The 25,186-nt window shown below is 41.9% G+C and overlaps 1 protein-coding gene across 1 annotated transcript; it reads left to right on the forward strand.

The window, feature by feature from the left end:
* Positions 1-1,685: 1,685 nt before the first annotated feature.
* LOC310989357 (uncharacterized protein) lies at positions 1,686-24,353 on the forward strand. The gene is made up of 22 exons (XM_083976393.1): positions 1,686-1,923; positions 4,628-4,705; positions 4,833-4,898; positions 5,298-5,449; positions 5,538-5,622; positions 6,372-6,525; positions 8,546-8,726; positions 10,035-10,152; positions 15,372-15,470; positions 16,040-16,096; positions 16,191-16,259; positions 16,349-16,438; positions 16,518-16,627; positions 16,728-17,244; positions 17,880-18,020; positions 18,127-20,391; positions 20,505-20,652; positions 21,332-21,449; positions 21,776-21,935; positions 22,178-22,279; positions 23,320-23,406; positions 23,777-24,353. Exons 1-22 carry the CDS (start codon positions 1,798-1,800, stop codon positions 23,915-23,917), a joined length of 5,064 nt encoding a protein of 1,687 aa, XP_083832519.1. The 5' UTR covers positions 1,686-1,797; the 3' UTR covers positions 23,918-24,353.
* Positions 24,354-25,186: the final 833 nt, after the last annotated feature.

Here is a 25,186-nt window from a genome sequence, read left to right on the forward strand (position 1 = left end):
CTGTGTGAGAAAGTAAAATTTAATCAGCATAGCAACAATAACAATTGAGGGTGGAGCTTAACCCACACAGCAACAGTAGCTAAGGATGGGCAGGGATTAATAAACAGTCATTTGTATTCCTCCAAATCAAACCAGCAATAGCTTACAATTAACTGTTTAAGTCAGAATAACAAAATCAAATTAAAACTTGTCTACATGGTCTCATGTAAAAAAAATTAAAATAAATTAAAGCAGATATGCACATGTTAAGAAATGCACCTTTACGTTTTGTAGATAGCATAATGAATGAGTTTTTTAAGCTTTATTCTTTGTGTGCCATTTTGCATCTGTTGAAGAAAATGTACTAAAAGTAGAGCATTAATTTATTATGAAATATAATTTATCTGCATCATAAAGTGCAGGCACAAATAGAGTATCCAAACAACTATATGAGAAATTGGGATGATGACTTGGTTTGCACATACAGAAAATGTTAACTAATTGTATTTTAATGTAATCAGCGGAACATACCAAACGATGATAAACTGTTGTATTTTATACATTTTGGATGGCCAGAAATTTTAATCATATTTAGTTTGTACAATCCCTTCCACTGCCATTGACTTGAATAAATGCTTGCAACCACTGTCAGTCTGTCTGTGTGGGATTCTTCTTTTTCTCTGTAATACCAGTGACATAAACATTGCATCAGTGACTAATTTATTCCAGGGGAATTTAATGGGCATTTGTTGTGGTTTAGTCTTGGGTTATCTTTTACAGAATTAAGAAAAGCAGCCCTCCAGTGGTCACAGTGAAGAACTGCACCACTTCATAAAATTCACAAAAAGTGTTAAAATCATTATAATCATTCAATTGTGAAGGCCTTAGCATAGGCCTAATTGTTGCAAATAAAAGCAGTGCTATTTCTGTTTGTGATAAATACATTAATGCGGTGCTGCTTTCAGATGTGAAGATGAACCTGCATGAGCATAAAGTGCCAAAGCAGACAAAGTCGTATTAACAATGATAACAATATTCCTGTGCCTTTGCTGTGTCCATAAAGAAGTACATATCCTCTGTAACATACATGTATAAACTCAAATTTAAAATTTAAAGCTCGTCTGATTTTTTCTTTTTTACTACTTAAACATCTGGTTTATTGATGATTATTATGACGACAATGTATAGCGTTAAGGCCAAAATTAGTACTCTAGTTATAATCTCTTTTATTGTTTCATCAAAACTCAATAGAATGCAAAAGTAAAATGGCCATTACAAAAAGAGCAATAAGCTATTGAAAATTGAATAATATTTGGTTATGTACCCCTATGTTATTTTCTTTTCTTTCATCTGTAGAAAATACACTTTTTTTCCTACATTTTGGCCTGCTGTCACACTCCTTGTTTTATTATTAATGTGCATTGTTTAATAAATAAAACTAAAAATATGGCGGGGGCAACATCAGTTAACAGCTCTTACATACTTTCTTTCTTTGTTATTTACTCATTTTATATAAATATTTTTGTTCTTCTTATTGTTGTTCGTGTCTTTAAGAAAAGAGAAAGAAAAAGAAAAAAAAAGTCAATAGTGTGGTTTTGGTTTTATTTTGTAGGTTGTAAGAACCGGATGTTGTGTCGCGGTCCTACGTCAGAACACATGACCATGACAACAGCAGCAGACAACAGATCAGTGTTTGACAGATGTTCGTGCGGACGGACGAAGCGCTTCATTCAATGCGGAGGGGAGCGGTCTATCTGTGTCTGTGAGTGAGTGAGTGGGGATTATTCGCCGCGGAGGAAAAGCTTCATGTTGTGAATCATGTCCGGGGAGAAGACCACGAGTCCCTGTAACAAATTTCAAGCCAATATCTTTAATAAAAGTAAGTGCCAGAACTGCTTCAAGTCCCGCGAGCTGCATCTGTTGAACGACCATGACAACGAGCAGGTAACGTTAACTTACGTCACGCCTCACTAGTTTACTTTGCGTCAGTTAAGTTAAAGTCGCTGTTGCTAACGGTTACGCATGTTAAACCAGCTAGTTACGCCATGAAAACTTACCTCTTTTAACATTTATTTTACAGCTCGTACATGTAACACAAAGTTCAAGCTTTAATTTAAGTTTACAAACATGCAGACGACAGATCAAGTTGACGTTTTTAAATGCCTTGTTTTATCCGAACAAGCTGTTCAAGAACCGAAGATATTTGGTTTTACTGTAAAATGTGACCAAGAAAAACCTCAGACTCCCATAATCTGAGAAGCCACTTATCAACAAACATGTGAAAAACGATGCTAATCCATTTCCATCAGCTCAATTAATTGTTACTGTAGCATTCCTGGGGCTGAACATAGCTTTCTTTACTAAACATCTAATGTTAGGCCTAATTTATGTCTTGATTTAAAACAACATGTTGATTGTTTTGAATGATAAGCATAATATTTCTCACATGATCAATCAATCAATCAATCAATCCATTAATAGCTTTTTTTAAATGTTAAAATGTCAAAAATGAAGACTAATTTCCCAAACAGAAGCAGATCTTCCTTTAACTTCCTCCCACACTCTGTCTATAGGCCTAAATCCTCATTTTGATTGAACCCACAGATTCATATGAACCAAAGGCAAGCAGCAACAAGACAAAGTATTTGAGACGCTGGAACAAGAAAATGTTTGAGTTTTTTGTATATAGCTATACGTAGAGGATAGATGATGAACAGTCAATATTTCTACCAAACATCAGTGCTACGCTATAGACACTACATTTATTCATTTATTTTTGCATTTACTGTATTTGGTGTGTGTGCACAGGTTTTCCTCCTCTGTCAATACTGTTGGTGCAGGTCTGTCATATCCAGGTGATGTCAGGAGATGATCATGACGGCTTCCTACATGCCTCACATTGTTCAAATATGTTATTGGTCTCTGTCCCCCCTTGCCTGGTTTCACTGTGCCCTGTAATTTCAGCAGTGTTGCTCAACCTGCAAACACCGCACATGGCATTACTCTGACACAGTCGACTGAGCTCAAACAGTAAAGCTGTTTTGTGGTTCATATTTTCATTGTTTTTCACATGGTGTAAAATGTTGCATACTGTGTCTGGATTTTTCCTCCATCCGTCCAAGGTTTTTCACAAATGATAGAGAAATGTGTATCTTTTTCCCCCCCCTCTGCTTCAAAGCCAAGTCCAATCTAAAAAAGCAGAGAGGATCAAAACAATCAGCTCCATTTGGGAACGACAGACGGGATAAAGTCATGTTTATTTTCTTAGTTTGAGCCACAGGATGGAGGAGGCATATTCATAAAAGAAAACCTAAAGACAGCACCTCACTATCTGAACTGATCTGATCATTAGATCAACTAAAATCAAAAGGCAACTCATTTGATTTTTAAGAAGTAACCCTTTTTTATTGGTAAATACTGTTTTTCTTCTCAAATGTGAGAATGAGCAGCTTTCCTGTCTGGCAGTAAAGTTGGTGTTTAGACTGTTGGGTGGACAAAACAAGGGATTTGAACACAGTCACGTCATGTTGGGCTGAAGGAAGTTTTTCTTCATGAGAAATAGTGAATAAAACAAACAAAGATAATCAGCAGATTCATAGATGAATAGAGAAAATAATTGTTTAGTTGCAGCACTAATCGGGCTCACACCATATTATCTCTGATTATTATTTGTTCTGTGCAAAATGTGTTCGTTTGGCCTTTTAAGTCTGGATTGACTGAAAAGCACGACGCCACATGGTGCTTTCATGTGCAGTGGCATAAATTTGGAAAAATGGCCTCCATAATCACAATTTAGTGCTTAAAAATAGAGCTGTTTTTATATGTAGTGTTAAGTGTTGAATGTGGGAGCTCAGCTGACCGCTGCAACAAAATTTCACTGTTGTATAACAAGCTTGTGTAATTGAGTTTTAGTGTGTAATATGATACAGCGTGTAATGAGAGGGATGGTTTATATCAGATGGGTTTTTACTGGCTGTTTGTCGTTTTCATTATTGACTAAACTCAAGTTCAGTTTAACGTTATAAAACAGAACATTTTACATAAAAAATCAACCTGTAAGTCAGTGGACAAATGAGGTGAAGTTAACACTTTATAGATTATATCTCTTTCTTCTTGTGTAAAAAATAAAAATGACTCACCATTTACCCAGCTGTAAATGTTTTGTCCGACCAGCTGTTTATACCACAGAGGAGCTGCTGGTCAGTTGATAGAAGAACAATGTCCAACTATTCAGATCGCTGGCTGTTGTTTCCATCATATATTATCAGATTACAGCTTCTCCTAGTCGGAGAAATATCTGCTTTACACAGTTTTATCTCATTAAGAATTGAACATCTCCCAGTTTCGCAGAAAAGACGTCAGAGCGTGTCACCTCGGACTGTGGGAAACTGTGATGGACCTTTTGTGTGACCTTTTTCTGTCGTCTTTTGAAGCGATTTATAGATTAATTCGACAGATTCATTGTTTGTGTACATAATTGTTAAAATTACACAAATAAAAGCAGAAAATCCTCACATTTGAGAAGCAGAAATTAGGGATTGTACAGCACCGATAAGGATGAACTATCAATATATCATATTAACACATTATGTCACTTGACTTTCCAATGAACTTTAGCTGAATACTATCTATTTCCCACCATGTCCAGGCGAAACCCATCTACGGAGGCTGGCTGTGCTTGGCTCCTGTGGGGACCGACTTTGACAACCCCATGCAGAGGTCGCGGGTAAGACATAATGGAAGTGAAAAGAAATACAAAGACACTTCCCACTTCTGCATTCTGATTTACTTTACCCCTTAAGAAACATGAAACGTCACGGTTTTTGATTCCTCTCTCTGTTTCTGTCTGACAGAAATGGCAGCGACGCTTCTTCATTCTCTACGAACACGGCAGCCTGAGCTTCGCCCTGGATGAGCTGGTAAGGAAGTACTCCGAGAACAATGAATCATAACAAAACCATGCATACAGTAAGATAGCGGCGTACAATAAAGCCCTCCTGCCCTGTATACAGTATACATCTGCATACACAGCATGTCGGGATCAAGCCGGCATCTTTAAGCCAGATGTTGTGCGCAGAACCGCAGCAGATGATTTGGGCTTAGTCTTTTCTCTAATGCACACATCCCCCCTCTCTCTGTGATCCCCTCAAATCTCATTCTCTCATCTCTTTCATTCCACACTCAACACCGCAAACGACTTTCTGTGCAACTGTCACTCGTGTGCGTTCTGGTAATCAGTCCTAACCAACGCGATTTCAGCAACAAACCCCCCCCGCCCCCCCTATGAAAGTAACTCAGATGCTCTGATTCTCCTCCAGCCCAGCACGTTGCCACAGGGGACGGTGAACATGAATCTGTGCACGGACATCACAGACGCTGAGCCCAGGACGAGCCAGAGGAACGCTCTGTGTATCATCACATCGGAGCAGGAAATATTCATCCGTGGCGACAACAAAGAGATCATTAACGGGTCGGTATAAAACTGTAGAAAAAAAAACTACGGGGAGCATTTCGCTGTAATGGTTCTCACTGTTGCCTTTTCTATTCATCTTTACCAGGTGGAGTGAACAGCTGGCGGTGTATCTGCAGACTAATAAGCAAAATCAGAAGAAAAAACGCAAAGTGGATCCCGTCACTACACAGGTAGCAAAGCAAATGTCCGATCAGCGATTCACTTCACACACTATGTGTTCGTCAGCCGCCAGCTGTGGGGACAAATGATGCTGGGACAGTTTGATTCAGAACAAGATTAACAGATTAACAGCCCCCGGGGTGAATGATATAAATTATAATTTAGATATTCATGGTCCCCAGAGGACAAACAACGTCATTTCCTGTAGTTCTGGTTCCCCCATCGTCTTTCATCCTTGGTTGGTTCTGTTGGAGACAAAACCATGAATCCTCAGGGTGGCAGCAGAGAAAAAGTGAGGGCATCACCAGGGTCATTAGGATTCATCCTCTGGAGACTGTGAATCTTTGTTGAAAAGTTTATCTCAGTGGAATCTGTTTTAGTGATTTAACATCAAATGTAAGATAAAGTTTGAGTTAATTTATAAAAATTGAGTGTTTTCCCCAGTCAACTGTCCCAGAAATAACTAAAAGAAATCACTTTACAATTGACTTTGACAAAGAAATGAAGCAAATCTTTGCAAAAGAGAAGCTATAACAAGAAATGTATGCAGCATTTGATTAAAAAATGACTTAAAACCATGTTATAACTCTCCCAATTGAATATCTGGTGATTATGACGATTAGTTGAACAAAGCTCACTAAGTTCTGATATTGCATGAACTAAATTAATGAAGTAAATCAAGATGAAGGAGTAGAAAACACACAGCAGCTCTTGAATTATCTTTTTTTTTTCTTTTTTTTTCTATCTATCAAAACCTTAGGAGCCCAGTCCAGCAAAGATGGCTGCAACTGATCCGGCAGAGTCCGGCTGTGGTCGGTGGCAGGAAGACCAGCAGGGCAGGGGACCGGATGTGGCCCCCATCTGGACTGTCACAGACACAGATCCCCCAGGCTCGGAGCAGCAGACCCCCGCAGGTGCAGCAGAGGCAAAACACACATACACACACATGTACCCTGGCTTTTTCGTGTCCATCAGCCAATCACAGCCACTTCCTGTCCTCTTGCTCTGTCCTAACGCCGTGCAGATGTTCACACACTTACAGCTTTTTTTTTTTCTTTTGAACAGTCCGTTTAACCCTTGCTTAGCCAGGAACAGTCACTGAGTCCCGGTTTGTGTCTGTGGGAACAGGCTGGACGAGTTTTTTGTTTTGACAGGAAGTGACACAGACTGACAGAAATACACACACACACACAAGTGCGTGTTGTCTCTAACCTTCAGGCATCATAAACACCACACACAATCTATAAAAGACCTCTTAAACGGTCCTCGGGACAGGTATTCATCCTCACTGGAGCTTTGTGCTGGGACAGAGTGGACACCAGTCCCCCAGCTGGCGTCAGTCTTATTGCAGGGTCTGGAGTGGTGCTGTAATAAAGGCCTGGATTAACTCCGTGCCTATAGGCTGCTTCATTAGAGGGTCCCTCTGAGGCCCTCTAATGAATGATCCTCTGTCAGGACTCTTGTGTCTAGCAGACTTTTCCTCTTCTCACTAAATTCCTGGACAGTCATTGGATTCTTTAAGGTATTTTTTCAGACAGGGACGATCATTGTGATCAGTTCTCCTGGGAAATCAGGCTGTATCCGAGACATGAATCATGATACATGTATTTTATAGATGGACGGTTTGTCCAAATACCCCAAGAGTCCCAAAATATTCAGTTTGAAATGATATTTTCCACAACTTTTAATTCTAAAATATCTTAAATTACTTATTGATTATGAAAATAGGTGTAGTTAGACAGTTTTCTCGATCGACCAATCAACATTTCATTTCAGTTTTCACTTAGATATTAGACCATGGACTCAAGGTTTTGATGACAGAGCTCATTTTGACCAATAACACAGAAAATCTTCAATACAAAGAAAATCTAAAGTTGACGTAATGTACAAATGAGATTCATGTGTTTCCCTTTTCTTTCCTTTATTTGTTATGATAAACCATCTTTTCTCTCTCAGTCCATTTCATCCATCTGTTCTGTGGGTTCTTGGTGCAGTCGGTCTTTTTTTCTGTGTGTTGGTGTGTGAATGCAACCCAAACGAAATGATTAATTGGCTGTCATATGGAACAGAAAATGGACTGCGGTTCTGTCAGTGCTACCATAGCAACTTTTACATTACTCAACTTAACTCCAATTTGATTGACTTGTTTCATTACTCCCCCTCACTCTGATGCTCCAAGTGAAGTTCCCAAATCCCAGTTTTTGAAGACCAAAAAATATGTGGGCCTGAAGCCCAGAATGATCGGCCCGAACGACGCCTCGGTTCCAAACCACGTAGTGTTTTTTGGTTTTTCAGTTAAAAGGGCTGATTGAGACGCTTCAGTGAATTCTTAGGTAATTTCCTAAACTCGGAATAATCTATCATGGTGTAAAATGTGAATATGAACCGTGACGTAGTCCTGTGGGATTAAAAAGAATAATGATTTCATCCAGCTCTTTGGTTCTTGGGTGTTAAGAGAGGCTGGAGGTTATGTGAACGCCTGCACACACAATGTTCACAGGCTTCGTGATGACAGGCGTGGTTAACCATCCAACCCACTCAGGGTGACAACCTGTCAAAGCAATTAACCATTCAAGGACGAGGGTAACACGTTGAAAACATATCACAAAAACCTGAAAGGTATTGCATAAAAGCATGTTAAAAATGTGCATGTAACCGTGTAACACTTACTTCAGAGAGATTTTTGCTCACAAAAACATCTGTATTATGGTTGAGGATATGAGGGGATTACAACAAGAATGGACCGATTCAGCTGTGTTCGAAGGGTAAAGATCATATCCTCTCCTTTTGTTTGAAAGAAATGACTGGATGACTGACGGCTTGAATACAGCTTTTTTAATGGACTTTAAACCAAACTTTGTTGGATTATCCTTCCTATGTTATGTCTAACTCTGGCCCTGAAACATTTTCTTGTGTTGCTCTCTCCATATCCAGGCAACACGTGTGCCTACCTGTGCCCGGTCTCCAGGGGCTCTCAGACCTTGGATGGCGCCGGCAGTTTCGGGAGCCTGGCTTTGGACTCGGTCAATGGAAACGTCGAGCCAGGGATTAACGACCAGCTGGCTGAGTCAAACAACATCCAAACAACAGCAAACAACAAGAACCAGAGCAGAAGGTTAGAAACGAAGCAGCGGATGATTAGCTATTTCCAGCCAATTTCAATAATAACAATGATAAAAAATAATAATAACAATAGCAGTAGAGTTTATTGTCATCTCAAGGACACATTGTAACACACAGTAAAAGATAAAATGCAAGCACAGGGCATAAAATAGAAGACAAATTTGAGGAAAAGTATGTGTAACAACTCTGTAGATTGTGTTTGGCTACAATCTGGAGTTTATTTTCTGTATGTATGTTTGCATGTAATCTGTGGGTAATGCTAACCATTTAAAGTGCCTTGGCAAAGGAAAGGGGGGTAAATGTGCAAGCAATTAGCACAAAGGACATCCAATGCCTCTCAGCTTCCCCCCAGTATAAAGCCGAACAGCCATCACACACCGCTAAACACCAGATCAAAGGCTCACGCTCTACCCCTCCATTAGAGATCTGACTGCCGCATTTTTATATTTAGCTTAAAGAAAACCCTCCCAGTTTGTGCCCCAGCAACATGTAAACTGGTCACGTGAAGAGAATACATCTCTGTTCTTCACTCATTGCCTTATTGGGAAACAAAAACACAAAATACTTATCCCCCCCCCTTCCAAATAAGGCCAGAAATTCCAAAACGCTGCTGTAATTAGATATCTGCAGCCTTGTTTCTCAGGACCTTAATGCTGACTGTCTGCCTGCCTGTCAGAGAAAGTAGACCTCTGCTCAGAGCTCAGATCGAGGGCACGGGAGCTGTCTCGGAGGGAACTGGAACATCCTGCTCGAGAAGAATGAACAGAAAGTACTTCTGTATGTGGAAGTAAACCTGTGATACCTTCAAGTACAGTAATACTCCTGGTTGGTTTTGGCCTGTTTCTTTTCCCAGAGTAATCATGTGCTGCTTAAAACAAGGCCCGTCTTCAACGCAATACATCAAACTAAATGTATTGTCAGCGTCACGCACTATGGGGATGAGGCCGGATGCATCGCTAACAGCTTCCCAACAAAACATGTCACCCTCCTCATGTCCAGAATGAGACAGACTGATCCCAAGCGGGGCTGCTTGTCATCATCTCATCTCTCCTTTATACATTATATCAGCCCAGTTGTCAGCTCTCATTTAGTCCCTCGGCAGCAACAAGAGCAGTTGTGACACTCTGGAAAGATCTCTGCTGCACAGGTGCAGACCGGAGTCATTACAGAGCTGTCATCCTGCTGGAAATGATGTCAGAACCCACCTGTGTGTCAGCGCAGCCACACAAACAGAAAGTGTGGGCAAATCTTCTTTTTTTTTCTCTCTCTCTCTCTCTAATTTGTTGTTCATGTTTTCCAGTCATCACAGCACAGCAGAGAGGATTCTGGGATCGGAGGCCGCCAAGAGGGAGACAGGAGGAGGTGGTGCAGCCGTTTCAAGGAAGGGCAGGAGTGAGGCTCGCAACAGCAAGCGAGAGGTAACCAAACAGTTTTGGTCTACTCTGTTTTGTGACACTGAAGCTGCTTCATCAGACCTGGTTGTCAGATGGTCAGATATCTTCAATTTCAATTTATTAAAAGTGTAGAATCACCATAGACACATGGTCATAAAACACGTTACAGTCAGACAAGCAGTACTGTACATTTTTACAGTGAACTCAACTGAACTAAAATGAACCAATAAAACAGGTACAATGATACAAACTAGCAAATATAACAAGGATAGGCAACAACACTATCAGAGTGTACCATAAGATTTAGAGAATAAAAACGTTTAAAGATATCGATGATGACTGATCAATCTTCAGAAACCAGAGTTACATGATAAGATTCTGATGTCTATGAGGTAAATATGCAGCTGTAGTTAGCAGCCGGTTAGCGTGGCGTGGAAATGGGGAAACGGCTCCAAATCTACCCACAGATAATATCCTAATGATAATTCACATTCAGCTGATATGTTAAGATTTACATCAAGCTAATCAGCTGCCGACTGTGGTTTCTACATGTACAGAAATGAAACAGATACAAATCATCTCTTAGCTGGCGAGCAAACAGGACATTTCCCCAGATCTCCAACTATTACTGTAACACGGCTGATCCGGTGTATAATATATCAACACTGGGTAGGTGATATGAATTATGTTTTTAACTATGGCAACAGAAATTATGCAGCATGCAGGAACATGTTGCTTGATCAATGCAGTAATTATACCAAACACGCCTCCAGTATGACTAACTCTGGACACGTCCAACTGGGAGGAGGACAGGACACCCTCTGGAAGTCCCAGAAGACACCGGTGCCATGTTTGCAGCCCTGTACTTGCTGTGGTTAAAGATACATCATGTACTGCATGTTGTATTTGAAGCAGTGTCTTGTTTTATTCAAGCAATAACATTCCCAAATGTTTCAAACCATGCACGTACACGTACATCATTATTGATTGATCAGTGCAGTTGTAGCTGCCTAAGGGAAGTCCATGCCTTCAATTTGACTTCCAGCCATTTCTGCTTTTTTTCCCCCTATTTCCATATTTCACACAGAGACACATAAATATGAATCAGATTTATTTTTTAAAATGATTTTATTTGAAGTTCACAGCCGGGATATGATTAAGAAAATAGGATTTCAGCAACATTAAACAATTAAAAACCCATTTCCTGACCGTGGCTGCTTTTGCTGACATGTGATAGTGATAAGCATGAATAGGTGATGTGGGTTTGTCGTAACTGAACCGGGTTTGATGCCGCTGGGCTGGGCCGTGGGCCGTGGGCCGGACTGGTTTGAACATGACTCACACAACCAGGTGTTACACAGAGAAAGACGTCACTTTAACGACGGCGCTCTGACCTGATGTAATGCTCAAGAGGGTCGGCTCCTCTTAAATTCCCCACTGACACTGTTTTCGCTCCACTCACTCAGCTGGTGCATAAACTTTTGAATGATCAGGTTTCATTCAAAGTCTTTCCAGTCTCTCCGCAGTCCACATTCAATTCACGTCAAGCGCTAAAAAGCGTGTGATGAGAGCTTGGCAAGAGACGCGTGGACGAGTCGATCCTGCCTTGTCGAGGCATGTGTTTCTCCCAGCGTGTGTGTGAGTAGGTAACATGTGTCAGCAGGTGGGAAGAGAACCGGTGATTCACTCTGAGCTGTATTTTGTTTGTGAACAGAACTGGTTTTGAGCCCCGAAGGCGTGCAAGTCCGCCTGCTGTTGTGTGTTTGTGATGCGGGAGACGGCATTCCTCTCCACAGACTTTTTTCCAGGGATTCCTATGGACTGAAGAAAGACACAGTGTCACGGTGGGAGCTGTGAGTCTCCGGCGCTGTTTACGAGAACGTCTGCCTAATCATGACAGCATGTGTTTACCGAACATGATCGACTCCAGGGAGGGCTCAGAAAAGTAGCGCCTCCAATCGTAGCTCCTGTCCAAGTCAAGGGCACATCTGTTTGTGAATGACACCGTGTGTTGTCAGGCACCGGTGATTAAAGAGGTGAACAAACCTCAACAAGAGTCTGTCTACAAACATGAGACATAAACAGGGAGTTACATAAATGTAGATTACAAGTTAATCCAAGCTTAGACCTGCAAGTCAGGTTTTCTTTTTCTTTTTCTCTTTTTTTTTCAATAAACCTCACGTGACTTACCATGGCAACCATTACCCCAGACTAGCCTGGTCTTGATGCGTGTTTTGTAAATGTGGCTGTGAAAGTACAGTACAGTTTATTGTCAAAACTTGACCAGAAAGATTTTCATAATAAGATATGCTTCATCTCTGAAAGACGCTGAAGTCATATTACAGGGAACTGCTTCCTCAACATCCAAGAGAAACGCTGAAGGCTTCTCTCATCTTGCTGTCTGGTCTGTCTGTTGCATAGAAACTGGTTCGTAGCCTGAGATGAGTGGGCAGAGGGTCTCAGGTCTTTTATCTGTTCCTGAAGTGCAGCTGAAAAGTGCAGGTGACAGTGTTTTCCGTTAGAGCCCTGGAGCTGTGGAACGAGCTGCCTGAGGAAATCAGGTCAGCTGAGCCAGTGACCTCTTTTAAATCTTCTTAAAATACACCTTTATCTTGGAGCTTTTCCTGGTTTTACTAGATATTAAACATACAGTATTAGTAAGTAACTGCAGCCTGAAACATGCTGATGTTAATTTGAAAGAAAATGTTGATATCAGCAGATAAACAAGAGTTATGATACAAACTGATTATTGTTCATTATTCTATTCACAACAAACCTTCCTGAAACTGTTTTAAATTTAGCATTTTGCAGGTAAAGAGGCAGACCTATCCCTTTAGAGTTGGTAGAGACCAAAAACAGAACTAAAAGAGAAAGAACACTGAACTTCATCAACATCATCAGGTCAACATTTCAACTTAAAGGAGCTACTTTCGGTTTGTTATTGCTACATAAACAGTTTTAGCATCCATAACTGTTTACTTAGCAAATGTTGTTAACTTAAAGCAGAAGTAAGCGGAATATTTGTGTTAATATAAGTCTTAAATAGTTGTATCTTCTGACAGCAATCACTTACATAGAGTGTTTGGTCCGAAACACGGGTCTGTCGGTCACTCTCCTCTGCTGTAAGCCGAGGAGAAAACTTCTTGTATACTTCCTTGTATCCTACAACCTTTATCCAATGAGGAGAGAGAACGGCATGAAGGGCTGTGTGTGCAGCCAAGGGATGCGTGTGAATGTGGTGACGTAGGGACGAGGACCAATAGATCCATGACGAGGGCGGGGGCTGCTAACTAACGAAGTTAGCCAAAACGACCGGATCGCTTACTTCTGCTTTAACAAATTAGTTCAACAAAAAAACAATAGAAAAAATCCACACAGCTCTCTTTAGGGGTGATACTAAGTCCAACCGTGATGAGTTTCGTCACTTCTAATACTGTAGCAGCTCACTGTAGCCTCCATTCTGTCCTGAACAAATAGCGTTTGGCTGCTCAGAGTACATATTAAAACTTCTTATCTTGGTAACACAACAATGGCCGAAGCTCCTGTTGAGCAACAACCGCCCACTAACCCTAAGACACCAGAGAAACTTAAATATAGCTGATTTAATGCTTTCAAACAACATGTCAAATCTGCTGCCCCCAAGTGGCCAAAAACAACCCAATGGCATGAGGCTAAATCTAGAGCATTATTCATTCTCCAGCGAAAACTGTGTTTTTGTATGTGTTTTTTTAATTTCAATATGTCCAAAGCACCTCTGAGGCTCTGCAGCTGATCTTGCTGTAGAATTACTTTGCCAGTGTCCTGTTTGTTGCTTGTAGAGATAGGCCTATCCGACTATTTAAGGATGAATAGACAATTCATTTTTGTCGTGTATTTTTAGAGTGGCCCTGCAGCACACTGAAGACTGAGTCCACCTTTTAAATCGGTCTGTGTTTGCGGCGTTAGAGGCTTGATTTAGTGTGTTCACATCGCCTGTGTTAATGAAGCAGATTAACCTTAATTTAGTTTGTGTGAGGCTCAGTCACAGTTTTCAGATTGAAGTTTTCTGAACCACACTCATGAGACAGAAACAAACAGCAGCTGAGGCCGACATGGAAAACACAGTGTCACAGTGGCGCAAGTAACACAGATGGTCATCAGTGTGGCATCAGCGCTGTTAATCTTTGATTAAACGCACAGGCTCATTCCAGAGGATTTGCCTTTTTTAAATACACCAGCAGCACTTTTTATTTATTTATTTATTTTCTATCCCATGTGATGATTTACGTATATCTTTGGGTGCGTTTGTTTTGGTAGCAGAGAGAAGCCGGAGCTCATTCAGGCCTCAGAGCCGAGATGCCCAAGACAGGCTCCCCTCCCTCCCACTCTCCCCTCCCTCCAGCTTTGGGAGTCTTCCTCACCGAACAGAGGACGGTCTCTGTCCGTCTGTGATTGTTTGGGAGGAAAAAAAAAAAAAAAAAGATCAGTCCACGCTGCAGCCGGAGCACTGTGTTCCTGCGTGTGTTGTGTCCTTGGATAGTTTTCAATGTAAATGCCAGAAAAGAGGAAAACACAAAGAATGTTCTGTAACCGTTAAAGTGGTCATTTTTTCCCATTAAAGTGGTTATATAAGACGGAAGAATGAATCTTTTGAATAGCGGAGGCTCAAGTAAACAAAAAACCTTGTTCCATTTAATGCTGTGTAATCCAGACTTGAAAGAGACCCCTGATACGTGCTGTTAAGGCGTCTCTATTAGCCAGCATGAAACCTGATCATAAGAAGCATGCAGGAATCTCACTGCTCTGCTCTGCTCTTTGGACTTTTGTAGCATCATTTTGAAACGTAAGACAAAAAAGAGCTTTGGAGTATCAGGGATTATGTTTGCCTCCCGAAAAACCTTTTTCATGCATTCCACGTCCAAATCCAGTCATCCATGTGCAGTTCACTGGTGATGTGAGTAAGAGTTTAACAGGCAGTGGAGAAAAGCCTGCTGGGCTCCCCGCGGTGCTCTACAGTGGGCCTAATCCTTACAGCTGACGTCCCTGCCAAGGACCCAGACTATCGGTTACTCCGGTTGAAGGAATGCAGGCTGCAAAAGCTGCCACCGTCCCGATTGAGAAAACACATCACGTCTCCGCTTCAGTGAAAACCAGCATCTGATAATAAAAGAAAAAAACATGAATACTGGTGATGATGAAAGGATTTCCCATAATTTCAGTGTTTTCACATTTGTTTTGCTTTTTGACCTTCCACCCTCCCACAGAAACCGCAGTCATGTACAGACACGGCCCAGCTCGCCGCGCCCCCACCTCAGAGACGAGCCAAGTCCCTGGACCGCAGGACGTCGGACACCGTCATGACGGTGAGTCAACGAATGAGAAAACACAATAATGATCACTGTGTTCGAAAATCAGGAGTCATTGTGCATTTGGTTTGAGCTGGCAGTGAGATTAGTCCTTTGACCTACAGTGTGGCGGCCCCAGCCAGCCCCCCCTAGAGGCTGAACAGCTCCTTGCAGCCCATGTGACCTTGACCTATTCTTTATTCAGATATATCCTGATTACATCATAATTGGGTTAATCTTATGATGCATTGTTCTGGTGCACTGATTGTGTTGTTGAGAAAATACCAAGTAATTATGCAAGGTACAGATTTAGTTTTACGGGGGTTGGTTTTACTTTATCCATCCAAATGTTACTGTTTCCATCCAAATGCAGAGAGAAAAATCTGTGAGATCGGATTCCCTCAAACAGAAATCTGAGGTTTAATTACAGTATTTAAGAATACGAGTGAAGCTTATTTATACTCACACACTCGCACAGTTACACTGTAGGTCGTCGAAATAAAGCATGGCTGAACTTCATTCAGTGTTCACATTTCTACTGCTTTTGTAATAAGAACAAAAATGTTCATATTTAATCTCTTTTACAGCCAGACTTGCTGAACTTCAAGAAAGGCTGGCTGGTGAAACTGGATGAAAATGAGCAGGTAAACTATTTTTACAGCCCCACAGCTCTGAGCTAAATGATGTTAATGACCTCTCGCCCTTTATACCTTTCATTTGTCTTCTGCTTCCCTCTAGTGGAAGAAATACTGGTTTGTGCTGTCGACTGACAGTCTGAGGTATTACAAGGACTCAGTGACGGAGGAGGTACTTTGATATTTTCTGTTTTATAGTGGAAAAAATTCAGTGTTTGTGGTTCATTCAATTCAGAGATAATTTCTGCTTCCTCCTCTCAGGCTTCAGATCTTGAGGGAGAAATCGACCTGACAAAGTGTTATAACGTGTCTGAGTACCAGGTGCAGAGGAACTACGGCTTTCAGATCCACGTAAGTCTTCACATCATCAGTTCCTTCACCAAAGAGACACAATTGTATCACTTGTTAATTAACTTTGGATGTATCGCAGACGCCGAAGGCCGTCTACACGCTGTCAGCCATGACTGCAGGGATACGCAAGAACTGGATCCAGTCTCTGATGAAAAATGTTCATCCATCTTATGCTCCAGATGTGGCCAGGTAAAGTACTTCAAAAAGAGTTTCCTTTAAAAATGTTTTATAAACCGTTAATTTAGCAGGCTATATCCTCCATCTAAACATATGTACATGCTGTGTACAGTTTACCAGGCCACCACGTCCCCTGCAGCCCACCTGAGGCCTTCCCCAAACCGGATGTGACTCAGGACTCTCTCACCAGCGACATCCCCACAGAGAGAGACCCTCATTCAAAACCCAGGAGCGTGATGGAGAGGCGGCGGGAAGGACGGTACCGAACCTATGACTGGGCTGAGTTCAGACCGCAGAACAAGCCGGCGCTGGAGACCGACTCTCAGAGGACTAAATCCCCGTGCTCCCTGGAGCTGGGCGACCTGGAGAGGAGGAAGAGACGGGAGGAGAGGAGGAAGAGGTACGAGAGCATGCTGGGCTTCTCTCTGAGCTGGGAGGAGACTGGAGACAGGAGAGAGGACGTCCGAGCGCTGAGTCCCAAATCACAGCAGAAAATGGAAGAGGAGATAGAGGACTGCTGGAAGCAGGTGGAGAAGACTGTCTTCAGACTGGATCGGACAGTCCCACTGTTCACTGAGGCCAAAGACACTGTGGTGATGGAGAGGCTGCTGGACGGCTACAGGGAGAAGGTACGCGCTCACACCAATGTATGTCAACTTCCAATCCAAATCCAGAGCAGACACACCCGCTCTATTTTCAAGAATAAACTTAAAACCTTCCTTTTTAATAAAGTATATGGTTAGGGATCTGAGAATGGCAACTTTTCTTAATGTTTTTAAACACAATTAAACCTAACTCTGGCTAACCTTTATTTGTATGATTGCTATTTGTTTATCACTTCTCTTATTGCCTTTGATCGTTTTTGATTAATATTGTTTTTAATTGTTTGATGGTGTTTTGTTCAAGCGCCTTGAGATGCATTTTTTGTATGAAAGGCGCTATATAAATAAAAGTTATTATTATTACTGTAAGTATGTAAAGTATGTAGACCTTTTCAGAGTCAGAGTCTAGTCCCTAGTATGGAAGATGTGATGTGGTAGTATCTCTACTGTCAGGGCTGTTGATGAGGAAAAGGGTTTTTTTAGTGTCTCAAATTAAGAGTCCATTTCCAAATCCTACAATTCCCATAATGCATCTTGAAGTCATGGCCTTTCAAATTCCATGCTCCCAGTCTGTAAAGCTTTGTAAGCTTTCTGTCCCAGTATAACAGCTTGAGAGTTTATTAACGTGAGGCCACTAACTGGTTTTCTTTGTGTTGCTGAAGGTTGACGATCTGAGGACGGAGCTGGCAGAGTCAGAGCGGCGCAGGCTGGAGGTGGAATCTCAACTGATACCAGATGGATATTATCATCCTCATCCTCCTTATCACCATCTTAAAGAGCAGCAGCAGCAGCAGGTCACATCGGTAAAGCTAAACACATTATTGTCCTATCGAGCCTGCTTGATGATAACTTGTTGCTGTGTGTAGCTAATTCCTTCCTTCTTTTCTCCGTTTCCTCTGTTTTCTGAAGCTGGATCCTCCACCAGGCTCTGAATCTGACTTTTACCCATCGGACACAAATGAAAACCAGTCAAACAGTGAAACACGAAGCCCAAAGGACGTATATGAAGAGACCAGAGAGCTCTTACAGCAGCACAGCATCATCAGACAGGACATCCAGGAGCAGCTCGGCCTTGAACCACCTTCGTCAGCAGCTCAGATGCCGAGCATCTGGCTGCATGACACAGAGGGCAACCTCCAGGAGCTGGGAGATTACACACCTTTGCTCTCACCTGCATCAGACAGCGAACACCTTCTGTCTGACAGCGATGGACTAGACTCTGATGATGCAACAACCAACCAGCAGGAGCAGCTGGACGCAGAAGACAGTCAGCTGTTTCCCACCTCAGAAACACAGATAGATGACACTGAATATGGCTCAGATCTGTTGATTTTGGAGAAGCCTGCAGACGGAGACGAAAGCCCGATCAGCTGTCTGATAGAGCAGCACATTCCTCCAGACCAGGCGATGGTGAGGAAGCTCTCCCAGGAGGTGGAGCTGCTCACCCACCAGAACGAGGCCCTCAACCAGCGCAACCAGGAGATGCTGAACCAGCTGACGGAGGCGGACCGCGAGATCGAGAGGCTCAAAGCGGAGCTCAGCAGCAGGTACACCGAGCCCCATCACCTTCCAGAGGTGGAGCAGCAGGAGAAGATGAGGGCGGAAGATCTGGAGAGGGAGCTGAACGCGAGGAACCGGGAGCTCCTGGAGGCCCAGGCGCTGATCGCATCTCTGGAGGGAAGTCTGAGGGAGGCGGAGGCGCTGCTGCAGCTGAACGTCCCGGCGGAGAAGGAGGAAACGGAAGAAGAGAAGAACGCAGAGGAATATCTGCTGCAACGTTTCGAGGCCACCGAAGCGAAGCTGGCGGAGCTGGAGAAGCAGTTCGACCAGTCGGAAATAACGTGTAAGGAGCTGCAGGTGCAGAACACAGAGCTGAAGGAGGCCGAGAAGCTTCACCTTCAGAGAGCCGCGGAGGTCGAGGCTGACATCGAGAGGCTGAGTCAGGATTTAGAGAAAGAGAGGACGAAGGAAGAAAAGAGATGTGTTTCTGGAGAAGAGAGGATCCAGCAAGTGATAGAGGGGATGGTCGTGAGGTTTGAAGCTTTGGGGAAACTATTGGAGGCAATTGACACGTTGGATTTGGGAAAAGAAAGTGAGGTTGAGGAGAAGACGTGTGCTGTGGTGAACCAGCTGAAGTGGGAGGAAAAGTTTTGGGGTTTGCTACTCGACAAACTGAAAACCAGCCCTTCCCGCCGGTCAGATGAGGAGAAATCTCTGGAGGAGCTTCTCAGTGAGGTGACGGAGCACATGGTTTTAGAGAGAGAAGTGATGCTTTTAGGCCAAAGTCTACTACCAGAGACAGATTCACACATGGACGAGGGAAGAGAAGGTTTGAAAGATCTCGATATTATCAGCGAAACTGCAGGTGTGACAGAAAGAGAAAGCGAAAAGATCAACGGAGGCGAGGCGTTTGATTTTAATGACGAGCTGAGTGGCGGTGATCACTTCAGAGCCATCACACGGAAGAAAATCTCTCTGCTACACAACGTCGCCTCCTCCATCTGCACCTCTGCCACCTCCGAAAAGCTCCGGATGATCACAGACAGACTTAATAGATCTCTCATTTCAGAGCATCCCTGGTTTGGTTTCATTCACTCTGCAGCCACTGAAGCTCTGTACTGCTGCCACCTCAAACAGCTTCAGGCCAAATGTGAGCGGGAGCTTGAAGAAACCAAACAGACGCTGCTCGCTTCTTCTCTCAACTGCAGCAACTGCGTCAAACTGATTGAAGAAAACAATGAGGTAAACACGAGACTGTCGAACCTAGAGGAGCAACAGGCTTCATCGTGGAGAGACAAGGTGGACGTGTGTTGTCAGACGGATGAGATTCCGCTACAGGAGGTAGAAACAGAGCTACAGGTGACAAAGGAAAGTATTGTAGATGAAACAGGGGAAGAAAATGTTGAACAGAAACCTGAAAAACCCGCAGAGGAGTCGATCGGCTGCACAGACGCCGTGCTGTTGGAAGTGTTGGATGAAAACACAGAGGGAAGTGAACAATCTTACCAGGAAACAGATCCAAACGTGGAGACGGAGCAAGTTTTAGTGCTGAGAGGACGAGTGGAGGAGCTGGAGGAGCTGCTCTCCGTCACCATGGAGGAGATAAAGGAAGAGTTTGACGGGAAAATGAGTTCAGTTCAAATGCAGCATAAGAAGGAGATGGAGAAGCTGAAGGTTGGTGCTGCTGACGAGCGATTGTTTTAAAGCCTTTATTTTTTACCATCGATGCTGCCTGTATTTGAAACTTAAAAGAGGTTATAGGTTCGGTATGTCACCTTCCCCCTCAGGTCACATGTCAGTGTGGGTTCGCCTCCATGGAGGAGTCTCATCTGAAGGTGGTGGAGGAGCTGCAGCGCAGACACCAACAGGAGGTGGAGCGCCTCCTGCTGGAGAGAGACCAGCTGCTGGAGGAGGAGAGTGCAGCCACGGCAACAGGTAAAAAAGAGCGTGTTGTCTTTTGAACATGTTTTATAGTCAAAGTCAAAGTTTTCTTTATTTGTCTCTCGTGGGAGAAATTTGTCTCAGATACAGGTGCATCTCATGGAAAAGTCAATTTTCAGTAGTTCAATCAAACAGCCTCAACCAAGTATTGAATGCTTTCTTTTAATTGATCTTTTGTAACATTCAAATTTTTCAGGATACTGAATTTTAGGTCTTCATTAAATGTGAAGCCATTATCATTATAATTAAAAGAAATTCAATAAATGAAGCCATTAAATGTTTCATTCTGTGTGTAATGGATCTATATAATGTATTAGTTTAACTTTTTGAATTGAATTACTGACATAAATAAAGTTTTCCATGATATTTTAATTTATTGAGATGCACCTGTACATGAAGGACATATAGAAAAACATGTAATAAATAAAAGGTCACGACAAAAACATGTAGTGAAAAGGTTACAACAATGTATTTAAAGTTAAAAGTTTCAGTGATAAAACTGAAGGTGACGATTTCTTTCAGTTGAATTCCTCATCGTTATCTCATCTTAATTCGTCTCAAGGGGCCTGCCTCTCCTTGTGTCTCTGTAATTTTCAAGCTGATGCTGATTTTCAGTAAATTTCCCCTCATTAATCTCGAGGGCCTGAATCACCTCATGTTCCCTGTTCCTCAGCAATCGAAGCCATCAAGAACGCCCACCGCCTGGAGCTGGAGAGGGAGGTGCAGAGGAGATGTCGCTCGGAAAACAACAACGGAAACACAGTCCTGGAGGACATACACAGACAACACAGGTAATGAATTCCCAACAGTCAGTGTCAACTCATGGCTGAGCTGCTGTCTGTTTGACGGTTTAGTTTTACTGGTCTGACCCAGATGTGTTTTTGTTCAATGTGTGTGTCTCACAACTACCAACACTGTGCATATAATTTTATTTTATTCTTCTAAATAACTGTATATAATCATGAAACATTTTGGTACATAACTATATGTTTGTCTTACATAGTTTTTATATCTCTATATTTGCAAAATCTTCTACTTTTTTACCTTGTATGTTACAAATGCTACTGTAACAACCAATTTGTGGGGATTAATAAACAGTTTTATGTCTTATGTGTAGTGAGGAGCTGGCCTCCTACCAGCGGGAGCTCGAGGTCCTGTCCCAGCAGTTCTCCCTCAAGTGTCTGGAGAACGGACACCTGGTCCAGGCTCTGGATGCAGAGAGGAAGGCCCTGTGTCAGTGCCAGCAGGAAAACCAGGACCTGAGGACCAGGAACCAGGTGATACATCATGACACACTGTTGAACTCACTATGCCCAGGGTACAAAACAACAGGGTTGAAAAAGCCTCTGTAGAAAATCACAAAGCCTTTTCAATGTTGAATTTTCATGTTAGTATAGTGTTTTTTCAAATTACTGTCAAGATTTTGTGACAAATCCAGTAAAAAATCGGTGAACTCCGTGTGTACAGTACTTTCTAGCTCATTCAGTTTCCATTTGTGTTTTTAAATTTTTTTATTCAGGAGCTGAGTGGTCACCTGGCAGCAGAGATCACCCGACTGTGTTCACTGGCCAAACAGGACGAGCTGCCGCTCAGTCAGGGGATGGACGTCTACGAGATGGAGGTGAGTCTGAGAGAGAGGAAGGTGATGGTTACTGACGCCACTGGAGAGGACATGTAGGAGCGTTTCATCAATTATGCTGTACATTTGTCAGATTGTCCCGTTCCTGAAGAGAAAGTGACACCTTATTTAACACTAACCCCTCCGAAATAACACAGATAACTGCCACCAGACTGCTCAACACACAAAAATAAACACACACATCTCACTCACACCACAATATGTTGAGTAGATCCCAGCCAGACTGTCCAACATTGTCTCCCCCCATGCAGTGCAATATTCAACAACATTTTTTATTTTCTTATTTTTATCCTTTTTATTATACCTATTACACACATCTACCTGTGTACTGTATTTATGTTATATTTATATATTTTCCTACTGTTTTTTTCTAACCTGGTTATTTTTATTACGGTATTTTTTTTCTATTGGTTTCATCGTGGACTAATTTATTTATTTTATTTTATCAGGGACAATGCACATTAATAAAACATTTTAACAAATGTAAACATGCCAGAAATAGCCATAAAGGCTATCTGCTGTCCCTGGACTGATGTTAAGTAGTCACCCTAAAAGAGAATAAAATGATTTAGTTATAAACGTACAGATAATACATTAAAGGATTAGAAGGCTAAATCTGAATACAAACGTTATTTAGTTCTGCATTTCATCTCGATGTAATGTCCGAATGACAATAAAGACATCTATCTATGGTAAAAGATTCTTCATGTTAGAAAACAATACAATAATCCGAGTTGTATGAATCGTTTCGATGGTTTCTAAAGGCCACATGCAGCAAGTTGAGACTAAACCACAGGATGCAGTTCTGGGATTTAAATGACCACACCCCCCCCTTCCTACTAGACTACTTCCCCTGTACTCCACCAGATGTCGACTGGACCACTAGATGTCACCATGACACAAACACTGTAACTGTTGTCCCTGTAAAAACCCTGAAAAAGAAAAACCCTCCAAGGCTCCATTTGATATGAAGATGTTTCCACGTGATTGATGCTGACGATTTGAAGTTTTGTTTTTTTCAGATCACTCTGCGTGTGAAGGAGTCTGAGGTTCAGTGTCTGAAGCAGGAGATCACGTCTCTGAAGGAGGAGCTGCAGTCGGCACAAAGGGTGAGGATCTTACACACAAACACACACACACATAGCAGCTGGAGTGAATCATAACAACAGTTTCACACTAACAAGTACAAGACACTGAGACACTAATTGTAAAGGAAACCAATGTCAGATTTATTGTTGCTGTTTGTTTGCAGCCTGATAGAAAACAGAAAGAGTGATGTAACATATCCAGTCAAATGTTCAAATTAAAACACTATAAAACTAGCTGGCGTGTGGTTTTTATTATAATTATCCACCACATGAACAGACAACTCTGCAGCTCTTTGACTTTTTAAGAGTCTTGTGAGGTGAAATGAGTTGCAGCAGTTGGATACATAACACAACACAAAACTAAAGGCCCAGATCTGTGTCTGTGTTTCAGGACAAGAGGAACGTGACGAAGAAGTACAAGGACATGTACACGGAGCTGAGCATCGTGAGAGCGCGAGCGGAGAGAGAGATGGACGAGCTGAGAGAAAACCTGAGGCTGGCTCATCAGGCGCTGGACCAGACCTCGCCGTGAATATACCTGATAGCAGCATTACACCTGTTCTCACTGCCACATAAAGTACTTCACCCTCAGTATTATCCCCAGCAAATGTATTTAAAAAAAACTAAAGAAATTATGTATTTAATGAATCTTATCCACACTTTCACATCACACCTTTTGTTTTGATCTCAGCTTTGGAGATAAAGATGTTCAGTCTCAAGTATTTTAGATTTATTTCTGATTGTGATGATATTGTAAAATTGTTTTTTGTTTGTTTGCTTTTAATACCTTTTTAAAGTATATGATAAACACATCACCATGGTTACTCTGTGTGTTGTATATACAGTATTTTATCTGTACAGCCTCGTTGTTCTTCTTTTAATCTGATTTGCACAGTTGTTTTCCAGCCTCCTGTTACTGCTGTATGTCCTGTGTTTTTTAAGTCATTAAATATTTTAAATGAAGCACATTTATAAACATTTCTGGCAGATAAATCTGTCACACACAGACACAAACTGTAATTTATATTTGTACACTGAAGTGTTATTAATATAAATAGATTTTTTTTTTTATTAAATGGAATTGGCAGATTAAACCTTTATCCTGTCTGTTGGTTTGTTGTTGTCTTGTTTTTATCGAGCCACAGGATCTGTTCAGCAGCAGAAGATATAAAACTCACAGCTGCTACAGTCACATTATCATCTGGACTCCCTGAAAGGTGCAGTAAAAATATTCATGGTTGGACAGTGGTCAGCTCTCTGCCTGGAGCACGAAGACTGTCAAGGTGTCCTGAAAAATAAAGGTGATGTCCAAGGCAATATTTCAAAATAAGATACCACGTTGACATGTTGCATATGTGGGAATGTACCAGTGTTTCCACATTATGATTTGAATGAATTGATTTATAACACTTGTGTCTAACAATTTGACAGTGAGATAGAGAGACCCTAAATAGATAGATAGAGATAGAGAATACTTTATTCATCCCTAGCAGGGAAATTCAAGTTAGTCCAGTAGCTCACACAACAATGACACAAAAAAGATGAACACAAAAAACATTTTAAAGTGTTATATAAAACGATTGCAGTAGGAACAAATGACCTCTTAAATCTTTCAGTTCTGCAGGTCAGGGAGATGAGCCTTTTTTTTAATATCAACACTTCATATTTCTGAAACAGTCATTCTGAGTTTTCTACTATTTTCGTCATGAAGGCTATTTTGAAATTGTTTGCTGACTTGGCGTTTCGCTGTTTAAAGGACACAAGTTTGGAACAGAGATGGGGACAGAAGCGATAACACCAA

Source organism: Trachurus trachurus (genome assembly GCF_905171665.1).
Source record: "Trachurus trachurus genome assembly, chromosome: 8".
Taxonomy (NCBI): domain Eukaryota; kingdom Metazoa; phylum Chordata; class Actinopteri; order Carangiformes; family Carangidae; genus Trachurus; species Trachurus trachurus.

Bases quoted from the DNA above. Each gene is read 5' to 3' on its own strand.
- LOC310989357 (XM_083976393.1), top strand. From the start codon at position 1,798: ATGTCCGGGGAGAAGACCACGAGTCCCTGTAACAAATTTCAAGCCAAT. The intron at 1,924-4,627 runs GTAACGTTAACT...CACCATGTCCAG, and splicing joins ACGACCATGACAACGAGCAG to GCGAAACCCATCTACGGAGG. The intron at 17,245-17,879 runs GTACGCGCTCAC...GTGTTGCTGAAG, and splicing joins TGGACGGCTACAGGGAGAAG to GTTGACGATCTGAGGACGGA.